Source organism: Crotalus tigris, unplaced genomic scaffold (genome assembly GCF_016545835.1).
Source record: "Crotalus tigris isolate CLP2741 ecotype Arizona unplaced genomic scaffold, ASM1654583v1 scf7180000017701.1507938, whole genome shotgun sequence".
Lineage (NCBI taxonomy): Eukaryota > Metazoa > Chordata > Lepidosauria > Squamata > Viperidae > Crotalus > Crotalus tigris.
This window is the reverse complement of record NW_024096577.1, coordinates 1,413,822-1,437,002: the sequence shown is the minus strand read 5'-3', so window position 1 is coordinate 1,437,002 and position 23,181 is coordinate 1,413,822. Positions and strand designations below refer to the sequence as shown.

Here is a 23,181-nt window from a genome sequence, read left to right as displayed (position 1 = left end):
TGCATCAGTTTTGGTCACCACGATGTAAAAAAGATGTTGAGACGCTAGAAAGAGTACAGAGAAGAGCAACAAAGATGATTAGGGGACTGGAGGCTAAAACATATAAAGAATGGTTGCTGGAACTGGGTATGACTAGTTTAATAAAGAGAAAGACAAGGGGTGACATGATAGCAGTGTTCCAATATCTCAGAGGTTGCCACAAAGAAGTCAAGCTATTCTCCAAAGCACCTGAAGGCAAGACAAGAAGCAACGGATGGAAACTAACCAAGGAGAGAAGCAACCTAGAACTAAGGAGAAACTTCCTGACAGTTGGAACAATTAATCAGTGGAGCAACTTGCCTCCAGAAGTTGCGAATGCTCCAACAGTTTTTAAGAAGAGACTGGACAGCCATTTGTCTGAAATGGTATAAGGTTTCCTGCCTGAGCAGGGGGTTGGACTAGAAGACCTTCAAGGTCCCTTCCAACTCTTATTATTTTTTATTATTACATCTCTCCATGCATCTCATGGCAAAGTAAGCCTATACAGTAGGATGAATTGCTGATCTCAAAACTACTGTCCTAGAAGCCCTCTATATCTATACATCCTAGCTCTGCCTCTTGCTTTGGTGATCGTGCTATCATTACCTTCAGTATCCTTCAGAGCAACCCCTCACTTTTTATTCTCCCCCTAATGTTGGAGTGTGCTTGACAAAGATGATTCTTGCAACCTTTGTTGCTTTATTGGCAAATAAGGAAGAAAAGGAAAACAAAATAAAATAAAGTCAATAGCACCACATTCTGGTCTTCTTGTGTTGCGGCTAGAAGAATCAATCTTTTTTCTGTCCCTCCATCAGAAGACAGACCAATCTCACAAGAGAGAAATAAATTTTATTAAAAAGCAAAACAAATATAAAAATCCCTTTTTAGCTTTATATATGTGCAAAAATATTCAGTAGCAAAAGAGGTAAAAAAAATATAGGGCTGTTCAATCCTCAGCAATTGTAAAGAATAAGCCCTCTAAAAAATAAGAAAGATATTATGTGGACTTTGGAATATAGAAACTGATTTGTTAGTGATTTCTTTGCAAATATAAGCCCAGACAACATGCCGTTTACCAAATATTAAGGTGTTTATGTTAAAAAAAATTAATAAAATATATTTTTTAAAAAAGAAAGAAACTAAGAAGGAAAATATAAGAACATAACATTGATCTGCTCCACTCTAAAGCAATTGCAAATTGCATAAAACACACAAATTACTGGTTTTACACAAAGAGCATCAATACAAGAGACAAAATATTAGATTTTAATACTGTTAAACATGGTAACAAAAATTAAACTTAAGATGCAATTCCAATTAGACTTGTTATCTATTTCTTAGGATCATCTAATGCTTGAGGCTAGAGTCCACCGCTTGGACCTTTTCCAGCATTTTGTGGATTTTCCTTTAATGCTTGCTCAGGAAGATGCTACTTTTTTTCTTTTCCTGGTCTACATACATAGCTTTTTCTATTATTACAAAAGATAATAGTTTTTCTTTATGGCAGAAAGGGAGATCTCCCTGCATACCTAACCTCCAGCCTTACCTCATTCTGAAAGATCCTGCTTGACAAGGGATTGGGTGTTTCCTTCCAGTTAACAGTTGTTGTTCTTATGAAAGCCAAGGGGTATTGCAAAAGATGTGATTATCATTGGTTGAATAAGCCAAATAGATAGGTTCACTGAAAAAGTTGAACTATCATATATAGTTTACAAGCCACAATAATGTAATCTGTACAACCATACACTGAAAGCAAATAAGACACAGTATGGCTTAGCAGTAAATGTGAAGCTGATTGGTAGCTTAAGATGGCGGAGTGGACGAGCAAAGAATTTTTAAAACTTGGCAAAGCAGCAGTTGATTTAGCACTGGGTTTGCCTTTGGCCAGAGGTTCATAAACTTTGTAATCCTGCTGTCATCTCAAAAAATAAATGATTTTGTGTGATACTTCACCTGAATAAAGTACAGGTGATCCTTGAGTTATGACCATAATGGAGCCTGCCCATGACAATCATAAATCATGACGATCAGAAAATGGGTCCTCGTGTGACCAGACCAGTTTTTGCAATCTTTTTGCATGGTCATTTATTGAGTGCGGTAATCATAAAGTAAATGTAACAATTGTAAAGCGAATGCAGTAATCATTAAATGAACCAATGGTTTGCTATGGGGATTTTTTTTTTGAAAATTGGGAGTACTGTAACTGCCGGTTTTCAGCAAAAACATCATAAAGGATGATCATGTGACTATGGGACACTACAAATGACCATAGATGTTACCGAGTGCCCAAAGTGCAGTCATGTGATCACGGGAGAACAGAATTTGGTTGTACCTTCTGGGAGGTCCATCAGAACTTCAGATGGTTGCTAAACAACTGGTCATAAATCAAGGACTACCTGTAATAGATTTTAGTGGTTTATTGCTGTGGATTTGGGTGCTTCCTTAGGAGCTACTGTATTTCAGTTTTGTGTTTTATTGTGCTTTATTGTTGTTTCTAACTTGCTTTTTGTTGCACAGAGTCAAACATCAAATGATGATTATACAAATTGAATGAACAAATTAAACTGCTCTCTGGTTTTCTCCATGTTTAGAGCACCAAATGTCCCTCTCAAAATCTTATAGGTGCCAAATATTAGCTAAAGTGGCATACTAAGAACCATTATCCCATGATCATCCTGTGAATGACTATAGGTAAAGATCATCAGTCTCTAATCTCCTTCCAGAAAGTAAAATTTAGGCAATTCTTGAATTTTCTTACTGTTCAGCAGTAGGGTGCATTCATATGTATGTGTGTTTGCAGTTATGGAAGGTTTATTTATTAAATTTATATGCGGCCCCTCTCACTATTGAGATGTTTAGTAGTCACTCACTATTAAGCAACTAGTAGTCCTTTTTGGACTCCAGAAGATGGTAGAGGACAGGAAGACCTGGAGAAACGTTGTCCATGGGGTCGCGATGGGTCGGACACGACTTCGCAATTAACAACAACAAAGTCCTTTTTTTACACATTGTCCTCAATTTACAATTGTAATTGAGCCCCAAATTATGGTCATAAATGCCAGTCGTTAAGCAGGTTCCCACATGATCACACTTGAATTTACAACCTTTTTGTGACAGTCATTAAGCAAATGCAATGGATGTACAGCGAACATCACAGTCATTAAGCAGAGTCTGTGACTTTTAAGTGAATTCACAGTCTGCAATGCATAGTTTTTGACAGAAACTGGAGTAAATATCAGTTTCCGGCAAAACTAGGGGGAGAGGTTGGCCTTTGGAATTTTAAGTCCAAAGGAGGTCTGTTGTAACTTTGATCAGTTGCTAAGCGAGCAGTCATAAGTTGAGGACTACCTGTAAATTCATTGGAGGCTTAGTCTGTTATGAGCCATGATTGCCATCTTCTTTAAAAATAAAATGTTCCTTTCAACAGGAAAGAATGAGCAAAGCGACTGGAGCAATTGCTTTACATTTTGGCTTTCTCTTTTTGTCTTTCTACAGCTTTGATGTCGAGAATGGCTTCTCTCCAGGACGAAGTCCCCTTGATTCCCAGGCCAATCTGGGTCTGGGACTTGTTTTACAAGGCACAACACCCCACAGCCAACGTCGGGAGTCCTTCCTCTACCGTTCGGACAGCGACTATGATCTCTCCCCCAAAGTCATGTCCCGCAATTCTTCCGTCAGCAGTGACATGTAAGCAGAGAGGGCAAGGGTTGTATACATTTTTCTGTCTTTTACTAGAAGAAAGTAAGACTCATAAAATCACACAAAGACCATTTCTTTCTTTTCCACCTTTGACATCTTCTGTTATGTGGAGTTTCTTGATGCTTCTCTTCTGGCTGTAAAACCAGAGCCACACTAATCAGTGTTGTCTCCCAGGGACAACATTGTGTCTTAGGATGTTTGCAGTCTAGCTGCTCTAAGACTAGTGGCCAGTCTGGCTGAGATTAAAGAAAGATCGCGGAAGAATGCCGTTTCTTCAGAATTCTTGTATTTGCAACCAGAATTTGTCCTCCCTCAGCTTCCCATTCTTCAGCTTTTATATTTGAGAACAATCCCTTCTCAGGTTCAATGGATTTCCATGTAAGGCAGTGAGACAGAGCCTTATAAAATGGGTGCAGTGCGGATTCTGACCCAAGTTTCTGTTTTCACCTGGGATACGTTGAAAGGCCTGCCATAGTGTGGAAAGAAAGTTCCAAGGCCACCTATATATATTCCAAGGCAGTTACTCTAGGTTAGCTGAGGAACAGAGGTGTAATCTGGATAGGGCACTCAGTGTGGCACTTCATGCTGTGTTCGGAAATTGAACCCACCATTTGGACTTTGTAACCATTAACATCCTTCTCTTCTCCCCTTGCAGGCACGGAGAAGACTTGATTGTTACTCCTTTTGCACAGGTGGGTATCTCTTTAGGGTTGGAAGTGGTTAGCCCTTGTTAAGCCCCCCAAGACACTATTGTTGTGAATTGTAGCCTCATTTCTCTGAAAAGGATCAGGCTGGGGGTAGTTGTCCCTCATGGACTCTTCCTCACCTTTGATTATATATATTTTTGAACTTTTTCTAAAAGCCATTTAACTTGTTGGCCACAATCATATAACAGAGCAAGAAATTTGAAGAATTAATGCTGCAAAATTGTTTTTTATCTGTTTTTTATCCTCCTTATCCCCCCCCCCAAGTTTATATGTGCAAAAATAAGGAATTTCTCTGCTTCCACTCTGCTATGCATAGCTTTTCAAGCTTCCACTCTGCCTCCCATTTATATCATTTATATCAATCTTCTTGCTGCTCTTAATATACATACCTCATGTACAGGTAGTCCTTGACTTGCAACCCTTTGTTTAACGACTGTTCAAAGTTATGGCAGCATTGAAAAAAGTGACTTATGACCCTCACAGCATCCCCACGGCCATGTGATCAAAATTCAGGCACTTGGCAACTGCCATGTATTTACGATGGTCACAATCTCCTGAGGTCATGTGTTTGTCATTTGTGATCATCCCAACTGGCTTCCAACAAACAAAGTCAATGGGGGAAGCTGGATTCACTTATTGACCACATGATTCCCTTAAAAACTGCAGTGATTTAATAACTGTGGCAAAAAAAGATTGTAAAATCAGGCACGACTCACTTAACAGCCTCTTTGCTTAGCAATGGAAATTCTGTTCCCCATGTGTAAGTCAAGGACTACTTGCATGTGGTTTGGCATTCCCATATCCCTCCTTTGGGATATCTCACTGCTCTGTAACAGTGTTCTGCAGGAGGAAAACATTTTGTCTCTTAAAAGAAGGGAAGTACATGGAATAATGAATTCACCACCTGGAGTGAGCAAGCAATTTTTCCCTCCTGGGATCCAGAGTTTTGGTGCTACCTAGGAAGGAAGGTTAAAAGAGCCTCGCCCTCTCCTTAATCAGACAGCAAGAGAAAACTTCCATGTCTGGTAGCTGCGAGACCGCTGAGAGGCAGAGTTGAGAGTCAGGGAGGAAAAAGAGACTGACTAAAGGCTGCAACCTAAGTCTGCAAACCTCGCAATATTCTCTGAAGCAGGAAAGTTTCAGGGAAAAATTGTATAAAGGGTGGTCCTCCTATATCAGTGATGGCGAACCTTTTAGAGACCGAGTGCCCAAACTGCAACCCAAAACCCACTTATGTATCGTTGGGTGCCAGGTGGGTGTGGCCCATTGGCTGGATGTGGCCCATTGGGTGGGCGTGGCTGCGGTGGTAACGGCAGACTGGGTGGGACTAAAAAGTTCAATCAATCAATTCCAACTTTGCAAGATCTTTTTTTTTCCTGTGAGAAGTTGAAATTGACTGATTGAACCTTTTTTTTTTTTGCACACGGCGGCGGAGGCCTAAAGCAAAAAAGGTTTATTAAAACCCAGCTGAAGGCCTAGGACTGGGTCGACAGCGCACATGCCCACAGAGGGTGCTCTGAGTGCCGCCTCTGGCACCCGTGCCATAGGTTCACCACCACTGTCCTATATGATTACATCCTCTTGGGCTTAGTTTGTATAACCTGGTCAGTTAAAGACCAAGGGCATAAAATATGCTAAACTTGGTTAATTTTAACCATGGCTAACTTTGAGGCCCAGTTAATCTTTTGTTTTATATATGGTTCACTCTAGGAGGCAAATCCAGTAACTGAGGGTTGATTCAATAACTCAAAACTGTATTATGCAAATCCAGCTAACCTGTATTCATGTGAGACCAAGAGCGGCTATGCAGATTCTGAGGGCTGTTCTTCTCCCCATTCACAGGTCTTGGCCAGCCTGCGGACAGTTCGCAGCAACTTTGCTGTCTTGACCCACCTGCGGGAACATGCCTGCAATAAGTGAGTGACAGGTTCAGGTGGGGAAGGAAGGAATCATGTGGGGTCTGGGCAATTAAAGGGGTGGTTGGCAAAACTGTGTCCCATTTTGGATTTCCATCAACCTGCAGAAACCCTTTTCTGATCCTGTAGTTCTGCATGATTTGGTAAAGCAAAAGTGGATACAGAAGGCATATCTCTGGGGTCTCGTCCTTTTGTCCTCCCTATTGTGTACAAAGATACCTCAAATACCATTTGTAAGGACCATATTCTCATGATACCCCCATCTGCTGTTACAGTGAGGTTTTCTTCATTCTCCTGATATAATCTGATGGTGCATACCATTTGTGTGTCTTGAGGATAATATTGGTGATTGTGCAGTCCAGAACTTGGATTTGTTGAACTTCTATTGCCTACTTAAGACTGTTACAGCCACAGAGACACATATTGTGTCTTTGGGCCCTGCTCTCTGGGACCATTTTGACTTGAATTGGAAGAGAACTGGGCACTTGACTTCCATGGAAGCATCTACCTACGTAACCCCCAACTACTTCATTTTATGAATATGAATCTGCCAGTTTTCTGAAAGACTGGTAACCCTGTTTTTTTGGCAGACTTGTCAATAACTAATAGATTTGTATGTATAAAAGAGTGGTCCATATAAACAAGGGAAGAGACATCTCATTGATCATACTCCCAAATAAACATATTACAATTTTTTACTAGTCCTAACAAGTGCAGGATTTGCATGGTGTTATCTTTTTTGGGGGGGGTGCTCCAATTTTGGCCACTGTAATGCAATTTTGTGTGTCCTGTGGGGGCTACTAGTTGCAAACTCCATCTTTAATAGATTACTGGGTTGTGAAAAAGTGAAAGAGCAAGTTCCCCTTTTTCCTCACAGGAATACTGATTTTCCAGAAGATATTCCCATGTTAAAAAAGAAACACCACCAACAGTTGCTGGGATGTTTGAGGGGAGCAGGATGATGCAGAAGAGAGCTCTCCTAATGTAGCTGTGAGCTCTTCCCAATTGAGACTGTGTTGTTTTCTCCCCCCCCCATATGACTCTTGACATGAACATATCAGTCTCCAGAAGACTGATATTCCTATGTCAAGAAAACAAACAAAGAAAAAAAATATCCAGTCAGTGGGGCACACAAGAGTAGCAGTGTGATGGGAAAAGAAATAAGCTCTTTCCTGCTCCGTTGTATGGCCACCAATCTTTGTCAGCTGGAAGAGCTGATCTCCAAAGACCAACTATCCATGTTCGCTTAGGCCATTTGAAAAGGGACTAAACTCCCCATTTCAGGCACATGCTGGAGTTTCTCAACCTTGCGCCATTGGGCCACATGTTATGGAGAGCAATTCATGATAATTTTTCCCATCTGTAAGAGACCTATGATGGGAGAGGAAAGTAAGCCTGGGAATTAAAGCTGTACTGCAGCCTTCCTCCCCAGCCTGGTTGTTCAGGCACAGTGAAGCTTACCTGTTGGCCCACTTTTCTTCTGATTCAAGAATGGGAGGAATGCTGATTTAATACAGCTATGAAGCCACATCCTCAGTGTCAGTGAGTTGTGCAGGTCTAAATAGAGGGAACATAACAAGAAACAGAAACAAAGATGGGAAGTACATTTCTAGGGTGAGAGCAGCTGTGTTCACAGCGGAGGTCAAAACGGATTAAGATGGCAAATGCATGGTTACAATGCAATAAGGCCAAAATGCCCACAGGAAGGGATCAAAAAAGTGAAGCAGGTCACTACAATCATGCAATTGAAGGGACAAAGGGATGGAGCATGCATTCATGACTAGATGTCATGTCTGCCATCTTGCCCATTTCGACTCGGGGGGGGGGGGAGGAGAAGAACCTTGCTATGTGAGACCCACCTTTGTCCCAGATTTCCGAGAGAGAAGTAGGGAAGACATTTCACATTACTGCTCCCTTCTAAAACTGTACTTCTTTGAAGTACAGCCTCTTGGCATATTGGCTGAGCTAATTTTCAAATAAATTTGCTTAGGAATGCAGCCTTCTTTCAATTAGAGTTCATGGTTCAAGTATAATTTGTATGCCGGTAACCATACTGTAATCCTATGTGGAGGAGGGGGGATGAGTTCTTGAGTAAATAGCTTGTTGGGGGATTTTTCCCCTCTCTCCAGCATCAGCCACTGAGGGCCACAGGGCTTCAGACAAACTTAACTTTATGCTATATTTTGCAGACGAACGTCTGGTCCTATCAACCCCCTCACCACGTCTAAGGTCAATCTATCAGGTAAGCCCTCTCAGCTGTCTCTGGGATGTTTTCCTTCCCCCTCCCCAAATACTGTCTTTGAAGTGAAGTGGCCTCACCTTGTGAGGTGGCCCATATTACAAATTGGAAAGCTCATAAGCTTGTAAAAGGAAATCAGCTGATTAGAATCCAAGGTCTGCATCATTCAGCATCTGGCTTTCAAGAGAGGCCAATCAGATGCTTCCACAAAGTCTGCAAGAAAGATGCATAGGCAGATGTCCTTCTGTGGTTATTCCCAGTAACTGACATTCAGAGCTAGACTGCCTCTGATTATGGAAGTTTCAGGCTTCGTTCACGGCTTAACAGCTATTAAAAAATCTTCCCTACTGAATTTGTCAAAATCTCCTCTCGGCCATTGCTACATTTGGTGGGCAAAGAGTTCTATAAACTAAGCTCTATGCATAAAACAGCTTTTTTAAAAAAATGGTTAACTTGTTAAATTGGAGGTGCTGCAGACTCCATTTTTTGTGAGGTGCAAGGAAAAAACAACTGTCTCTATGTTCTTGCAGGATTTTACTTCTCTCACATCCTGCTTTAGTTGCTTTATAACACACACACACCCCATGCTTTACCCTTTCCTATTTCTGAATATTGGGAAACGATGATTTGCCCTTTTCCAAATGACTTTGTGGCACAGAAGTTCGAACTAAACATTCTTGGGGGTGGGGAGTGTTTCCCTCCTAGCTCCTGTCTATGCAGTGTCAGCAGGCAACTGTACTGAAGCCGTGGAAAGGAAAAAAAAAAAAAGGTTTCTTCTGCCTAAAGAGAAAAGCTGGGGGGGGGGGTGATACCAGCTCCTTTTCATGCACTGTGCATGAGAGTAGTATTGAGGCCCGCTGCAGGTGATTCTAAGGGGAGCCTCCCAGGGTCTGTCTTGTCCACTGTGGGATACTTGCCCTCCCACCCCTGCCCACCACACCCCCCTCAGCCTCTGCAGTCTGTGTTTGCTCTGGGCTGCCCTCTCCCTGCCCCTCCTTCTCTGGCTCTGCTTCATGCCACCTCTGCGGCGGGTGGAACGTCTCCAATTGACGTCAGTTGTTCCATTATTCAAAGCGCTCTCTTTCAGCTGGTCTCTGCGGCCCCACAAGAGACAGGCCCTTCTGATGGGCAGCCCTTCCTTTCCTGTCTCAGGGCAACCTGAACCACCTCTCTCTCCTGCATTCTGCTAAACCTTTGGCCAACAAATCGGTTCCAGAAGCATACATCAACCTCCGTGGGCTTGTCTGACAGAAGACAGGGGTTGCAATAGAGGCACATGCTGCAGCAAATGGGGAGGGGGGAGGTGTTTGATGGCTCCCAGTGAAATACACTAACAAGAGGGGGAGGCAACTTATATACCAATGCTATGGCCGAGCAGGATTCCCAGGCTGTGGCATTCAAAAGTCCCAGAATGATAGGGAGGAAAGCCTCTTATTACTTTCTTATCCCTTTCTCGTCTTTGCTTCCTTACCTTGCCTCTTTGGACAAGGTAAGCAACGTCAGGACAGCCTAAAGCCAGGATTTTGCCCTAAAATTCAGTGTTTGGTTGATTGTGATATATTGAATAAACCATAGCTCCTTGGTTCATAGATATTGCTAAGCCTCTATGAATGAGTTTGTACATTAAAGCAAAAACAAACTAAATTTAGCCTTCTATGAGGCATGAGCCCAGGAAAGATTGAAATGTAGATTATAAGCTCCTTGAGAGCAAAGACTTGTCTTATTTCTCTAGCCCTGTGTTTTTCAACCTCAGCAACTTTAAGATGTATAGACTTCATTTCCCACAATTCCCCAGCCAAAATTGCTGGGGTTCAGAAACATTGCTCTAGCCGTTTAAAATATATGCAAACTACTTTTCCAGCAAACATTCAAAGTCCAAACTGCTGCTTCAAGTTATTATAGAATAAAATCACAGAATAAAAGAGCTAATGCTAACAAAAGAATATCCCAAAAGCAAATTAAAATATTAGAGTTGCAACCCTTAAGGCAAATCATCCAGAATAAGAGCATTTATTTATGTTGCAGCAATTTTAATATAAATCATTAATAGTTTTTTCTGGCAATCCCATGTGGATCAGCATCTTGTTCCCTGAAGAGGCGAATATAATTTTCTGAATCAAATGATCCTGTTCTGTTTATTGTGGGTTTGCTTCCCACTTGATTTCAAATATTCCAGCTGGGATCTTGGATAACTCTAAAATGTCCCGTTTTATTTAACCTTACTTGCAAGGTTGTTATGCCTCCATATTTAGCCCCCACCTTGATAGTTCTGAGTGGATGACACCTGTGAACTCCAAAAAATAAAACCTGGACCATTTTTTTCAAACTAGAGCCAGTTTTTAGAACGTACCACTGTGGTTTCCACCTAAGGCTACCCAGGTTTTTGGCAGTTTTGAATCTAATTTTCAGTGTGTGTGGAGACTCAACTATGCCACTCCTTAAGATACCACAGACATGCCTTCTAGACCAGGGATCTCCAACCTTGGCAACTTTAAGACTTGTGGACTTCAACTCCCAAAATTCTGGGAGTTGAAGTCCACAAGTCTTAAAGTTGCCAAGGTTGGGGACCTCTGTTCCAGACAGCATTTTCAGTGATGCTCTTTGCATTTCCTAGAGGATGCCTACCAAAAGTTGGCTATCGAGACCTTGGAAGAGTTAGACTGGTGCCTGGATCAGCTGGAGACTTTGCAAACACGTCATTCAGTCAGTGAGATGGCTTCCAACAAGGTAAGACATTCAACCTGGGTTGGGATTCAACTCCAAAGGCAGGAAGTCCCCTCTTCTCTCTCTTTCTTGACCACTGTCAGCCTCCGTTATCAATTCCCCTTTTGGCAGAGAAATTGCTGTTGTGTTATGGCCATGAAATCGTTTCTTTTTTAAAAATGGCATAAGGTTTTCAGAAGAAAAGAGGAAGCCAAGGAAACGGTGCAGGCTTTTTGCTTGAAGCTGATTAAAATTTGAGGAACAGCTGAAAGTTGAGAAATGGGGTTGCTGTTTGCAACATTCCACAAGCCACCTTTGCAAAACAATTTTACGTTATTCCAGAAGTCTGCAACCCCTGTTTGTCTAGTGCAACTCTTCCCATGATATATCCCTGTGCTGTTTCAACTGTTTCAGAGTTGGGGAAGGCCTGCTCTGGGCCAATGGCCGTCAAGCAGCGCCTTTCCCCACGGTTCACTTTTATTCTTCCCTCTGAAGAGAAGCATTTGTGAACTTCCTGAAGGGCAGCCTTGGTTGACCAGTCATACAAATAAACAAACCATGATATCGGTCATAAGAGATCGGAAGTGACTGCTATAAATAACTTTTATGTATTTCAGTAGGGAAAAATGTCAGAGGAGACAGTTGGGGAAAAATAAAAGTATAGGTCAGTATTCAAAATGCTAAAATGGCTGGCAACTGTTATTGCCTTTCATTCAAGGCAATAAAATAAGTTCTTTCAATTTTTTTTATACACCCCCAGTTTCTGCTCCACTGATTCCAACAGAGTGGAAAATAGTAGTTATGTGTATATATATATACACACTGTGCTGAAAGCCAGTGAAAAGTGAGGATTTGTGTGGGGGACAGTCCAAACCATAAGAATGAGGTAATAACACCCATTTGCAAGGTTTATATAACACGCAATTACTATCTGATGTCCTAATAAAATGGAGCATAAACCAAACAATGCCAAGCTACCCAATTCAGTTTTAGCTTAAAATGTTCAGCCTATCTGTGGGGCAGGAAAGCAGGGGTATATTTAAATAAGTGTCTTCCCCGGCCACTTTTAGATTCTGAAAAAGATCAGCCTTCCCTCCTATCACTGTGAGCCCTTTTTACCACCAAAGAGAGAGAGAGAGAGAGAGAGAGAGAGCCTCCTCCAGCCTTTGTTCACCTTTGTTCACCCTAGGAACTCCACTCTCTCCAATTGTCAATAGTTTTCTTGAAGAAGGTGAAATGGGGAGGAGGGGATTATCTCCCAGTATTCCTCTTCCCTGGTCTCTCTGACAGCCTTGGCTGTTGCTAAACAGAGTTTTTGGAAACAACTTCCATGCTCTGTTGTGCCTGGGCACCATCGGGGTTAAAGCAAATCGCCTTCCTCAGAGGGTCTGCCAGCCAATCGGAGAGATGAGCTGGCTCCAGCCTCTGTGGCTGTGGCTTCTGATTGGATGGCAGCAGAAAGGAGAGGTACCTGATGCTGGAGCAGCCTTGGTACATCCATGGAAAAACCTTTCTTCGGCAGTGATGCAGGGGGGACTTTGTCCCCCTCCCCAGCTTCTGTCCTGACTCTCAACGTGGCAGACAAGTCCTAGGCTCCTTGTTGCAGAGCTTGGGACGGGAGTTCGGGCCTCTTGGTAGAAGCATCCGTGGTCTGACTAGGGCACCTCGGAGAGAAGGGTGGGCTCGCACACAAGCTGGCACTTTTGGCGTTGCGATGCCTGACGCCAGCACTTCGTTGTTCGCATTCTGGGACAGCAGCATCAAGGTAAGTGGGGACTCCCCGACCCAATGTAACTCTTGGCAAATCTCTCCGGCAAGGGATGCAGGAAAGGGGTTTTGCCGCTGCAAAGATTTAGTCACAGACACAAAACATCAAACAAACACACACACACAAACGTGTGCACACCCCTAAATGCATGCTATTCTGCAGCAGTGGGAATGCCTTTTTTCTCTCTAATTGTTCAGGTATCCTCTCCTTATCGCAGGAGCTCAGGGGAGGTTTCTGCTTTTGATACATCAGTAATGCTTTTATTTTTTAACCTCAATTAAAATACTCTCGAAGGAACTCCGCAAAACTGTGGCTGAATAATGCCGTCACCCAGACAAAACAGTAGTTCAGAAGGGTGTCTGTCCCCGTCCCCAAATAACATGCCACTTGATGAAGAGACATATATAAAAGAAGCTTATTTCAAAGTGGGCAAAAAAATGCAATCAAGGCAATCGTGTGTGTTTTGAGTTATACAGAACTCTTCTTCCCAGCAGCTGAATTTTTAAACAATTCTAGGAAAGGACCAGGTGCATTAATCCACACTGTAGAATATAACTCCACATTGTTTCACATAAGTATAATTCTTTTTCATTAAGGTGAATCCTTTAATAGGATGGAAGGCTTGTTTCAGTATGGATGAGATCTAGCACATCTGTCTTGGAACTAGGTCATGTTTGAGAAAAGCAGTAAAATATACAACATGAATGTATCTTTGTATGTATCACCCAATTCTTTATGGAGTTTTTTGGGTATTCTCCTCTAGTGTAAAAAACTAATTTTTACACTAGTTTTGAAGCAAGATTCCTGAGCTCACCTTTGATGTTTGAAAATTTTCACTTTTAAGAATGTAAAATTGAAGATTAATCTAAGATTTGTGCAATCAGAATTCCCCAAGTAATTGTTTTTTAAAATTTTGTTTGATATTTCTTCTTCTCCTTGGCCATATGTGCTACCAGTAATACACATAATTTAAATGCTTACAACTCAGCGAGAAAATAGATATTATGTTTGTAGCTCATCAAAAGATTTTGCTGTGGTTTAGCTTTTCCTCTGCATATTTCAATATTTGCTTTCTTTTGACTCATTTTCATGTCTCAGGTACTATACTACCTCAATACCTATTATTTTAATGTTTTAAAATCATCTTTGTTTGCAATTTGGCAATCCTTTCCAGATTCTGAATATAACCAGAAGCCAGCTAAGAAAATTCAGAAATTAAGAAGGAAAGTAGATATTTTTCTGCTGCTGAAGTACCTTATTTGAAATATCTTTCCTTGCCACTGATCTCTTTCTTTAACAATGGCTTCCTGTTCAATGGTATCTTTAAGGCCAGGCCCATGGGATTCAGATTCTCCTGATCCAAATGCTGTGATGGCTCCTTACAGGTTGCTGATTTCCTCTCCCCTCTGTCTCTAGTTTAGAAGAATGCTCAATCGAGAACTGACACACCTCTCGGAAACAAGCCGTTCTGGAAACCAGGTATCCGAGTACATCTCCAACACATTCTTGGGTGAGTCATCAGCTTAATGGTCTTCAAATGCAATTATTGAGGAAATTGTTAAATTGATATAGAAGAGTGGGACAGTCACTTTTCTAAGGGGAGGCAGATGTAAACTGTTAAAGAAATGTTATTCTACAGAAGCCTACAACACATACTGCTCTTTTTGATCCTGGTACATAAGCAATAGGCCTTAGAGAACATTAGAAAGAAAACTGAACAAAAAATGAAATTCTTTTGCAGTATTTTCGGATTTCAGGTTTCTTGAACAACTAGCATCCTTCTCGTGAGGTTATCACTATTCTCTTTTAAAACACCATAAAGAGAAATTTTGGAGAGCTGTGCTGTAGCAGACCTACCAAGCTGTCTAGTCCAGTGTTCTGTTCCTTCAGCGATGAAACAAACATCACTGGAAATTCTATAATAAAGACATAAATGCCATCTCCTTCATGTACAAACTGAGTTCCTGATCATACAAGTTGACAACCAGTGGAACAGACTGCCACATGAAGTGATCAGTTCTTCTTCATTAGAAATCTTTAAGCAAAGGATATATAGTCATCTGCATAGATGTACTAGTGGATCCTGTACTGAGCAGGAAGTTGGAGTAGACACTTCCAACTTTATTCTGTATTTTGCCATGATTAATATTCATAAGTGTACTTCATCTGATACTGGTGGTGACATACCCTCAATAATGAACAATCTCATTCTTGTCTAATCTTTTGAAGCTATCCAAGTAGGCATGCATCACTGTAACTTGTGATAATGAACACCACAGTTAAACTTTTTGTTTGCAGAAAAGTGCTTCCTTAATTAGTCCCAAATATCTTATCATTAAATTTCTCTTTCCATTATCTACCATTGCTGCATTCTGACTTATTCTAATTCATCTCTAACATCTCCACTAATGTATAACTTTTTTATCTAAATTCCCCAGCTTTTTATATATTTTACATATTTTCCTGATAGCAAATTAGCTTTAGCCCTACATTATTTTGGCTATTCTTTCCTGCACCTTTTCCATATTATATTTTTTTAAGTGCAGCAATTATATACTAGAATTATGAAAATGATAGCTTCATTCATTCATTCTTTCATTCATTCACTCAATTTCTATAGCCACCCTTCTCAACCAAGTGATGGGCAACTTACAATTATAATATTATAAAGCAATTAAAAACATTAAAAGAATAAAGGCATCCATAAAATAAATGTATAAACAGCAGCTGTGATAATTTATCAACTAATAGCAAAGCCAATTTAATTTTAGTTCTTTTACTAAAAATTTTCAAAATGGAATTAACCTTTTGAATAGGGACTGCATGTTAAGTCTTGTTTGAGATAATCACTGCAATCCCAAGATCCTTTTTGTGGATCATCAATGAATCTAAAAAATTAGGCTACACTGGGCAGTAAATGTACTTCAATTCTTGTGTAGAATAGCACTTACCAAATGTGAATAGTATAATGCAAACATATAGAATAGCCAAATATAATGTGTACCTGACTTTAATTCTTCAAAGTTTATCTAATTCATGAAATGCTATCCTCAGTTTTCAGACAGACAAATAAGCCAAAAGATGGAGATATATATACAGGAATAGAGAATAAAAAACTTGGTTAAAATGGTCTTAGTCCATTAGGTCATCAGTACTTCTCTATATGCCCTAATGAAGAAATTGGTATCTTGCATTCACATGCAAGTAGGCAAGTAGGTTTTCATTCTGGGGCAGCACCTGTATTGTGGCACAGGTGAAATTCACATGTCTCCAATTATATCTTTTAGAATCCTGTTGAAGACCTGTACATTCACCTTGGTCTTCCGAATGTGAAGGATCATTGAATGATTTCTCATTTGATTGTTCTTTTTCCCCTCCTATTCATTTTTTTTTTTATCAAGGATGGGCATAGCATTTAAAAGAGCCATTTCTCCAAGTACCTTTGTTGAAAATATGAAGGCAACCGTGTCCTTAACAAGGCTGGCATGGCTATTTTGAAATCTTTCTCCGGCTCTTTCTCTATGCACATGTGTGCCCAGTTATTTTGCTTCTCTAACAGTTTTTCACCTGTATTATCTATGCATGTATATACAGGCAGAGACAACTGGGACAGAAGCAACTGCATGAGCTTTGTGAGCAAAGTGGCTGTTTTAATGTTTCAAAGAGAAATGCTTCTCTTGCATTAACTGTTTAACCCTTTACACAAACTATTTTTATAGCGACTTAGGTGTTGTCTTTATTATTCTATTATAATAATTTTGTTGTAAACTACCTAGAGAAACAAATGTAAGTGAAGCTATGTAGAAATGTATAAAATAACAACATATACATCAAGTGCACTGATAATGCACAAGAATAGTAGGCAACAATACAGGCATTCTGACTTTGATATGCAAACTGAAAGTCGCAAAAGGAGGGAAACAATGGTCTTTCTTAAGCTATAAAATAAATGCCTAAATTCTACTTCAAATCTGCCTCCTTGTTTTTCAAGGCGGCAAAGATGCAGGCAAGATTGGCGCATTCTTCTTAGCTTTGCAAGAGAAGATACCTTTTAAAGTTCTTCTGTTAGTGAGTGATGTCAATAATAATAATAATAATAAAAATAATAAATAGAATTTATTTTTTATTTAATTATTTTAAAAATAAAAAAAATTATAAAAATCAATAATAGATGACCCTGAATAACTGAAAGTTCTCCTGCTGTTTGGAAGGTCATTGAAAACAAAATAATGTTTAAAATGCAACACTTCTAAAAGAAACTAATTAGAATAGGATGACCATCTGTAAGTTGAAAACAACTGGACCATCACTAGATAGCTGCAGAAAGTTAGAGTTGTCTAACTTTTAATTGCTGCCTTCTAATGATCATCCAGATATATGCAGTTCAGCTAACGACAGTCTTACAAATAAGAAATTTGTCTGAAGCTGAGTACAAACATTTATGATTTAAAAAGAAAAAAAGATCAAAACACATTCTAAGCAGTTATCCTGGAAGGAAATCCTAATCCTATTATTCTTATTCAAATCTTATATCTATTAATAAAGAATATGCTTTGATTATATTACTATTGGTGCTTATAAACAGTGATTTCGCTTAGCAATTTTTAAAAATTAAAACATAGGAAAGAAAGTTCTTTCCGTTTGTTCTCTCCATGTATGTGACTTTTTTTTTCTCATGTGTTATACAAGTTTGAATATATACGTGTATGTGTGTGAGTGAGAGAGAGAAGACAGGTGAAATGGGGAGACCCTGGCTGGTCTTAGAAACATCACTTTGAGGAAAGGACCGACATTCCACCACGCATTGTCTCTGGTTGCCATGGTGTCTGTAATATTATTAGTTTCTGCTGACGTCAATCCTTCTGTGCCTCAATATTGGGGGAGGGTCTCCCTTTGAACAGCAGGAGACTTGTGCAGGGGTGGGGGCTTTTCATACTCCACTTTTTCAGCATGCTTAACTCTTTGGTTTCAGAAATGTTGTTTCAAGGAGGACAAATGTTAGTGCTGGGCAGGGAATTTGCTAGCTCATAACAACTTTGAAATGAGAATGCTGAGTTCCCAACTCCATGTGGGGAGAAAGAGTATGTGCTTGTAAAGGGTTTCACAAGATACAGTTTCTTCATCCTTCTCTATCTCCTCCTCTTACTTCTTGACTTGAATTTAGATTTTGTAAAGCTTCATGAAGATGGAAGGTGCCATATTACATAATAAGACAACGGGGCTATGCTCCTCAGATTAATAGGAGCAAAGATCTGATTTGATTTATGTTGATTCTTTGATTTTCGAGATACTGTCACGACACCATTTTTTTTTAATCACAGAAAAAGAAAGTTCATAAAGGTCCTGGATTTTATTGTGAACCATCAAATCATTTAAGCTGTCAGCCTATATTTTGTTCTTTTCATTGCAGGGAATCTGTTTCTTTCGGGGAGCTTCTCTATTCTCATTCATGATCTCAATAGGAATCCCCATAAGCTTCTGAAGAATTTGGAGGAATCTACGTAATAGGACTTGTTCCATTGCTATTGTATTTTCTGTCTCCCGCAGACAAGCAGCATGAGGTGGAAATCCCAACCTCTGTTCCCAAAGAAAAAGACAAGGAGAAAAAGAAGCGGCCAATGTCACAGATCAGTGGTGTGAAAAAACTGATGCATAGCTCCAGCTTCAGTTGTGCTGCCATTCCTCGTTTTGGAGTAAAAACGGACCAGGAAGGGCCATTGAGTAAGGTGAGGAACGCCAGGCACCAGAAAAGACTGGAACAGGAAAGCTGGCGTGATTCACTACATATTGGGGTTGTATATTCTGAATTTTATCTAAATGCAGAATTGATGTTCAACATAAAGAAGTCCTACCGCAAAGCATTTAAAAACAAGTTTCTAATCTTCAAATTGCATAGCTTAACTATAGTAAGAATATTAACCGAAGACTAGTTGGGATGGCGAGGGATATTTTTTCTGCAGGTTTACAGATTAGTTTTGAGGCTGTGGGGAGAGGGGGGGGATATGGAATAGATATCATTAATTGTGGCTCCACTGTTGTGGGACTCCCTTTAGTTGCTTCTTCTTGAGTCGTAAGCAAAAACTCTTTTCTTTGTAAAAATAATTAAGCTGCTTCTTACGTGCATGGATATCTGCCAATTTCAGGTTGTTTTAATTGCTTAATGTTTCATTCTTACTGTAATGTTTTTAAACCTGCTGTAAAACATCTTGATAATAATTTGATTGATCTTTTGATTGGTGGAAGAAGGAGGAAAGGCATCTGGCAGGGGGAACTAAGAGGAGGAAAGGAAGACAGGATTCTTCAGGGAAATAGAGGGAGAGAGGGAGGGAGAAATCCAGAGGGTGATATTGGAACTCAAATAAAAACTGAGAAGAGGCTAAGGAACTCTGTCTGAGTGAGTGATGATAGAGAACAAAAAAAGAAAAAAGAAGGGGAGGGCTGCGGAAGATAGAAGCATATTTACAGAGGACAAACTGAATGGTTTGAAAGAAAAAGAAATAAAGAAAATACAATAAAGGAATTGGAAAGATACTGAAACAAGAAAAAAAAAAGACAAGAACCTGGCTTTACACACACACACTCACAAACACACACTCATACTGTATGAGTGTGTATGTGTGAATATATAAAAATCTAGAAGCCATATATCCCTATTTCAGTCTTTGCAATACCACTTTGGTAAATGCTATCCCCTTTCAATTGAGCACACTATATTGTGAAGCAGTTCTACTTAATCATGCAATGTACCACAGTTCCTGAAATTCAGTTTGAGGTTTTTTTACGTTCTTACTCCTGCTTATTTTAATTGTCTACCTACTGAAAACTTTAGTAATTTTTTATATATTGTTCAGTTATGCTAAGTAAGTCATCTTATTTGGAGAGACAGGGAGGCAATTTGTTTCTGCTTTTGTTAGTTGGCAGAATCCAAGATTGTAGTGACACCTTTTCTTGCCGCCCCCTTTAGGAACTAGAAGATGTGAACAAATGGGGCCTTGATGTATTCAAGATTGCAGAGTACTCTGGCCACCGCCCACTAACAGTCATCATGTACAGCATCTTCCAGGTGAGCTGACTCTTTTTCACAAAAAGTATCAGGTTAACAAAATTGTTATTGAAATGTCAAAAACTAAATGGCAGAGGAGAGATACTGCAGTTTTATCATTAAACAGGGCCATTGGACTGGAAGAAGAGTCCAAAGAAGTAGTTCAGTCTATATGTATATTAATTGATCAATAATGTAATGCAGGTACATTAGGTAAATAACATTTTACGCACTAATGGTCACTTCCATGCTGCTTTGAAGCCTTACACATTTAGTTGTTATGCCTACTTTGCAACAACATCATACTGATTGATTTGGAAATTGTAGGGTATTTTCTTAAGAACTATGGCTAGAGTAAGAGATTTATTGTGTCCTTGGCTAGTTCTGAAATCTCGGGAGAAAGGATGAATTTGGTTTCACGAGTTCTTCCTCCAGCTCTTCTTTTCCCTGTTTCTCTGATGTTTTAACTAGGAGGGTCATAGCAGCTTCCTTCTGTATTGTCCACATTATAGGAAAGGGACTTGCTGAAATCTTTTCACATTCCTGCGGATACCTTCATCACATTCATGATGACCCTGGAAGATCATTATCATGCTGATGTTGCCTATCACAACAACATTCATGCAGCAGATGTTGCCCAATCCACACATGTATTGCTTTCAATGCCAGCTCTGGAGGTGAGTCTACAGAAGGCTTTTGGGGGGAGCTTTGAAATACGCAGGGAAAAATCACAGAAGGCTTTTGACAATGTCAATTGGCTATTTATGATCCAACAATTAAAATCAATGGATGTTGGGGGAAAAAATTTAAACATGATAACTGCAATATATTCTGAACAAAAGGCCCAGATCATAATAAATGGAGAGGCCACTGATAAATTCAATATACAGAAAGGCACAAGACAAGGATGTCCTCTCTCGCCATTGTTATTTATATATACATTAGAAACTCTTGCTAGAGTACTAAGGCAAGAAGAGCAGATTAAAGGATTTAGGATTAAGAAAGAAACATACAAACTTCAAGCTTATGCAGACAACCTAGCATTTATATTAGAAGACCCAGAACAAACAGAGCAGAAGTTATTCGAAATATTGGAAGAGTATGGAGATCTGGCAGGTTTGAAAATAAATAGAAATAAAACAAAGATTATTACAAAAAACATGACTAATATACAAAAAGGAAACCTTGAGGAAAAATTAGGTATACAAGTAGTTTCCAAATTAAAATATCTAGGGATAGTTATTTCAGCACGCTGCTCATCAATTAAAGAAGATAACTATGGCAAATTGGTAAAGAATATAAAAGTAGATGTAGACTGCTGGAAAAATTTATATCTCTCACTCTCGGGAGAATTGCAGCAGTGAAGATGAACATTCTACCCAAAATGATATTCCTGTTTCAGAACATCCCAATTTAATTAAACAAGAAATTTTTCAAGGAGTTGAATAAATTAACCTTAGAATTTGTGTGGTCAGGAAAGAAGGCAAGAATAAAATTAAAGGCATTACAGGATGCCAAAGAGAGGGGAGGTTTAGGTTTCCCAGATTGGGAGCTATATTACCAAGCAGCGGCCCTGACGTGGATTAGAGACTGGATAACCTTAGAAAATAAAAGATGCTCACATTTAGAGGGTTACGACCACCAGCAGGGTTGGCATGCTCACATATGGATGGGGCGGAGCAGAAACTACCAGTATTTTTTAAGACATAAGGTTCAACAAGAACTAATAAAAAGCTGGAATATAGTCAAACGTCAACATTATACAAAGATCCCGGCTTGGTTATCGCCATTAGAGGCAGTTACATATCTCAATCTGTATAGGAAAGACAAGGCTATTATGTATAAAGACAACTTAATCGAAGAAGGTTACTTAAAACAAAAACAAGAGTTAAGACAACAAGGAATAGACCTGGAATGGTGGTCTTATCTCCAGATACAAACAAGATACATGAAGGATAAGCAAGAATGGGGTATTAACAGACAAGATACGGGGTTAGATAAAATACTGCTAGGCCCGGAGAAAAAACAAATTAAGAATATTTATAAATACTTGTTGGAATATAAGCTATATAAGGAGCAGGTTAAAGAAACAATGGTGACATGGCCAATGGATTTAGGATATAATATAAATATGGATCAATGGCAGCAAGTATGGGAACGAAATAACAAAATCACAGTGGCAACATCATATAAAGAAAACCTGTATAAGATGGTTTACAGATGGCATCTCCCCCCGGCCAGATTAGCCAAAATGTATAACGGATACTCACCTATGTGCTGGAAGTGCAAAAAAGAAAAGGGCACATTTTTTCATGTATGGTGGACATCTAGAGAAGCACAGGTGTATTGGCTTATGGTCTGGGAATGGGTAATAGAAATGACTAGGCAAAACATTCAATACAAACCTGAGACATTACTATTAGGAATACTAGGGAAAAATGTAAATAAAGGTGACACATATCTAATCATTCGGCGGCAAGGATACTGTTTGCTCAAAAGTGGAAAGCGATGGAAGTACTGAGGGGGGAAGCACTAATAAAGAAAATTATGTATTGCGCAGAACTAGACAAGATAACTAAAAGATTAAAAAAATCAGGAAGAAACAGAATTTTATCGAATCTGGAATAAATTTTATAAACGGAGGGAAAAAAATGGGGGTCAACAGCAAAGATGTAAGTTAAGACAGAGACTAGGAATATACAGTTGTATATAGATATATCATATGTAATTATTGTACAATATGAACTGACAAGACGGAGATATATGTCAAAGACGATTTATCATGTTCAATGTTTTTAATCTTTTTTTTTCCTTTGTACACAATAAAAAAGTTTTTTTAAAAAAAGAAATACGCAGGGAAAAAGAGAGGGAAAGTTCTATATCCTCCTTATTTTGCTGTAATTGTTGGAGCAATTCTTTCAAGTCACTTGGGGGGCTTTCTATAAGACAAGAACAAGCTGTGCAATTGACTAATAAACTCCTACTAGGAAAAATCCTTGAATTCTGTGACACTCAAAGAAAAAAGCTAATTCTTCCAAGAAAAAGAATTCTGGCATGGCCAGCCAATTTCTCCATTGTTCTGTTAAGCT

At 39.5% G+C, this 23,181-nt stretch overlaps 1 protein-coding gene across 2 annotated transcripts in view; it reads left to right on the top strand.

Annotated features, from left to right (window-relative positions):
* Positions 1-23,181, top strand: part of LOC120306004 (cAMP-specific 3',5'-cyclic phosphodiesterase 4C-like) — a 61,748-nt gene that overhangs the window by 14,907 nt on the left and 23,660 nt on the right. For both annotated transcript variants that reach the window (XM_039338543.1, XM_039338542.1), the window contains exons 2-10: positions 3,514-3,705; positions 4,373-4,409; positions 6,267-6,340; positions 8,530-8,582; positions 11,194-11,306; positions 14,467-14,560; positions 18,598-18,776; positions 20,015-20,113; positions 20,605-20,769. In XM_039338543.1, coding sequence (XP_039194477.1) covers positions 3,674-3,705; positions 4,373-4,409; positions 6,267-6,340; positions 8,530-8,582; positions 11,194-11,306; positions 14,467-14,560; positions 18,598-18,776; positions 20,015-20,113; positions 20,605-20,769 — 846 coding nt within the window. In that variant the 5' untranslated portion in view covers positions 3,514-3,673. The remainder of the gene's footprint in view (positions 1-3,513; positions 3,706-4,372; positions 4,410-6,266; positions 6,341-8,529; positions 8,583-11,193; positions 11,307-14,466; positions 14,561-18,597; positions 18,777-20,014; positions 20,114-20,604; positions 20,770-23,181) is intronic.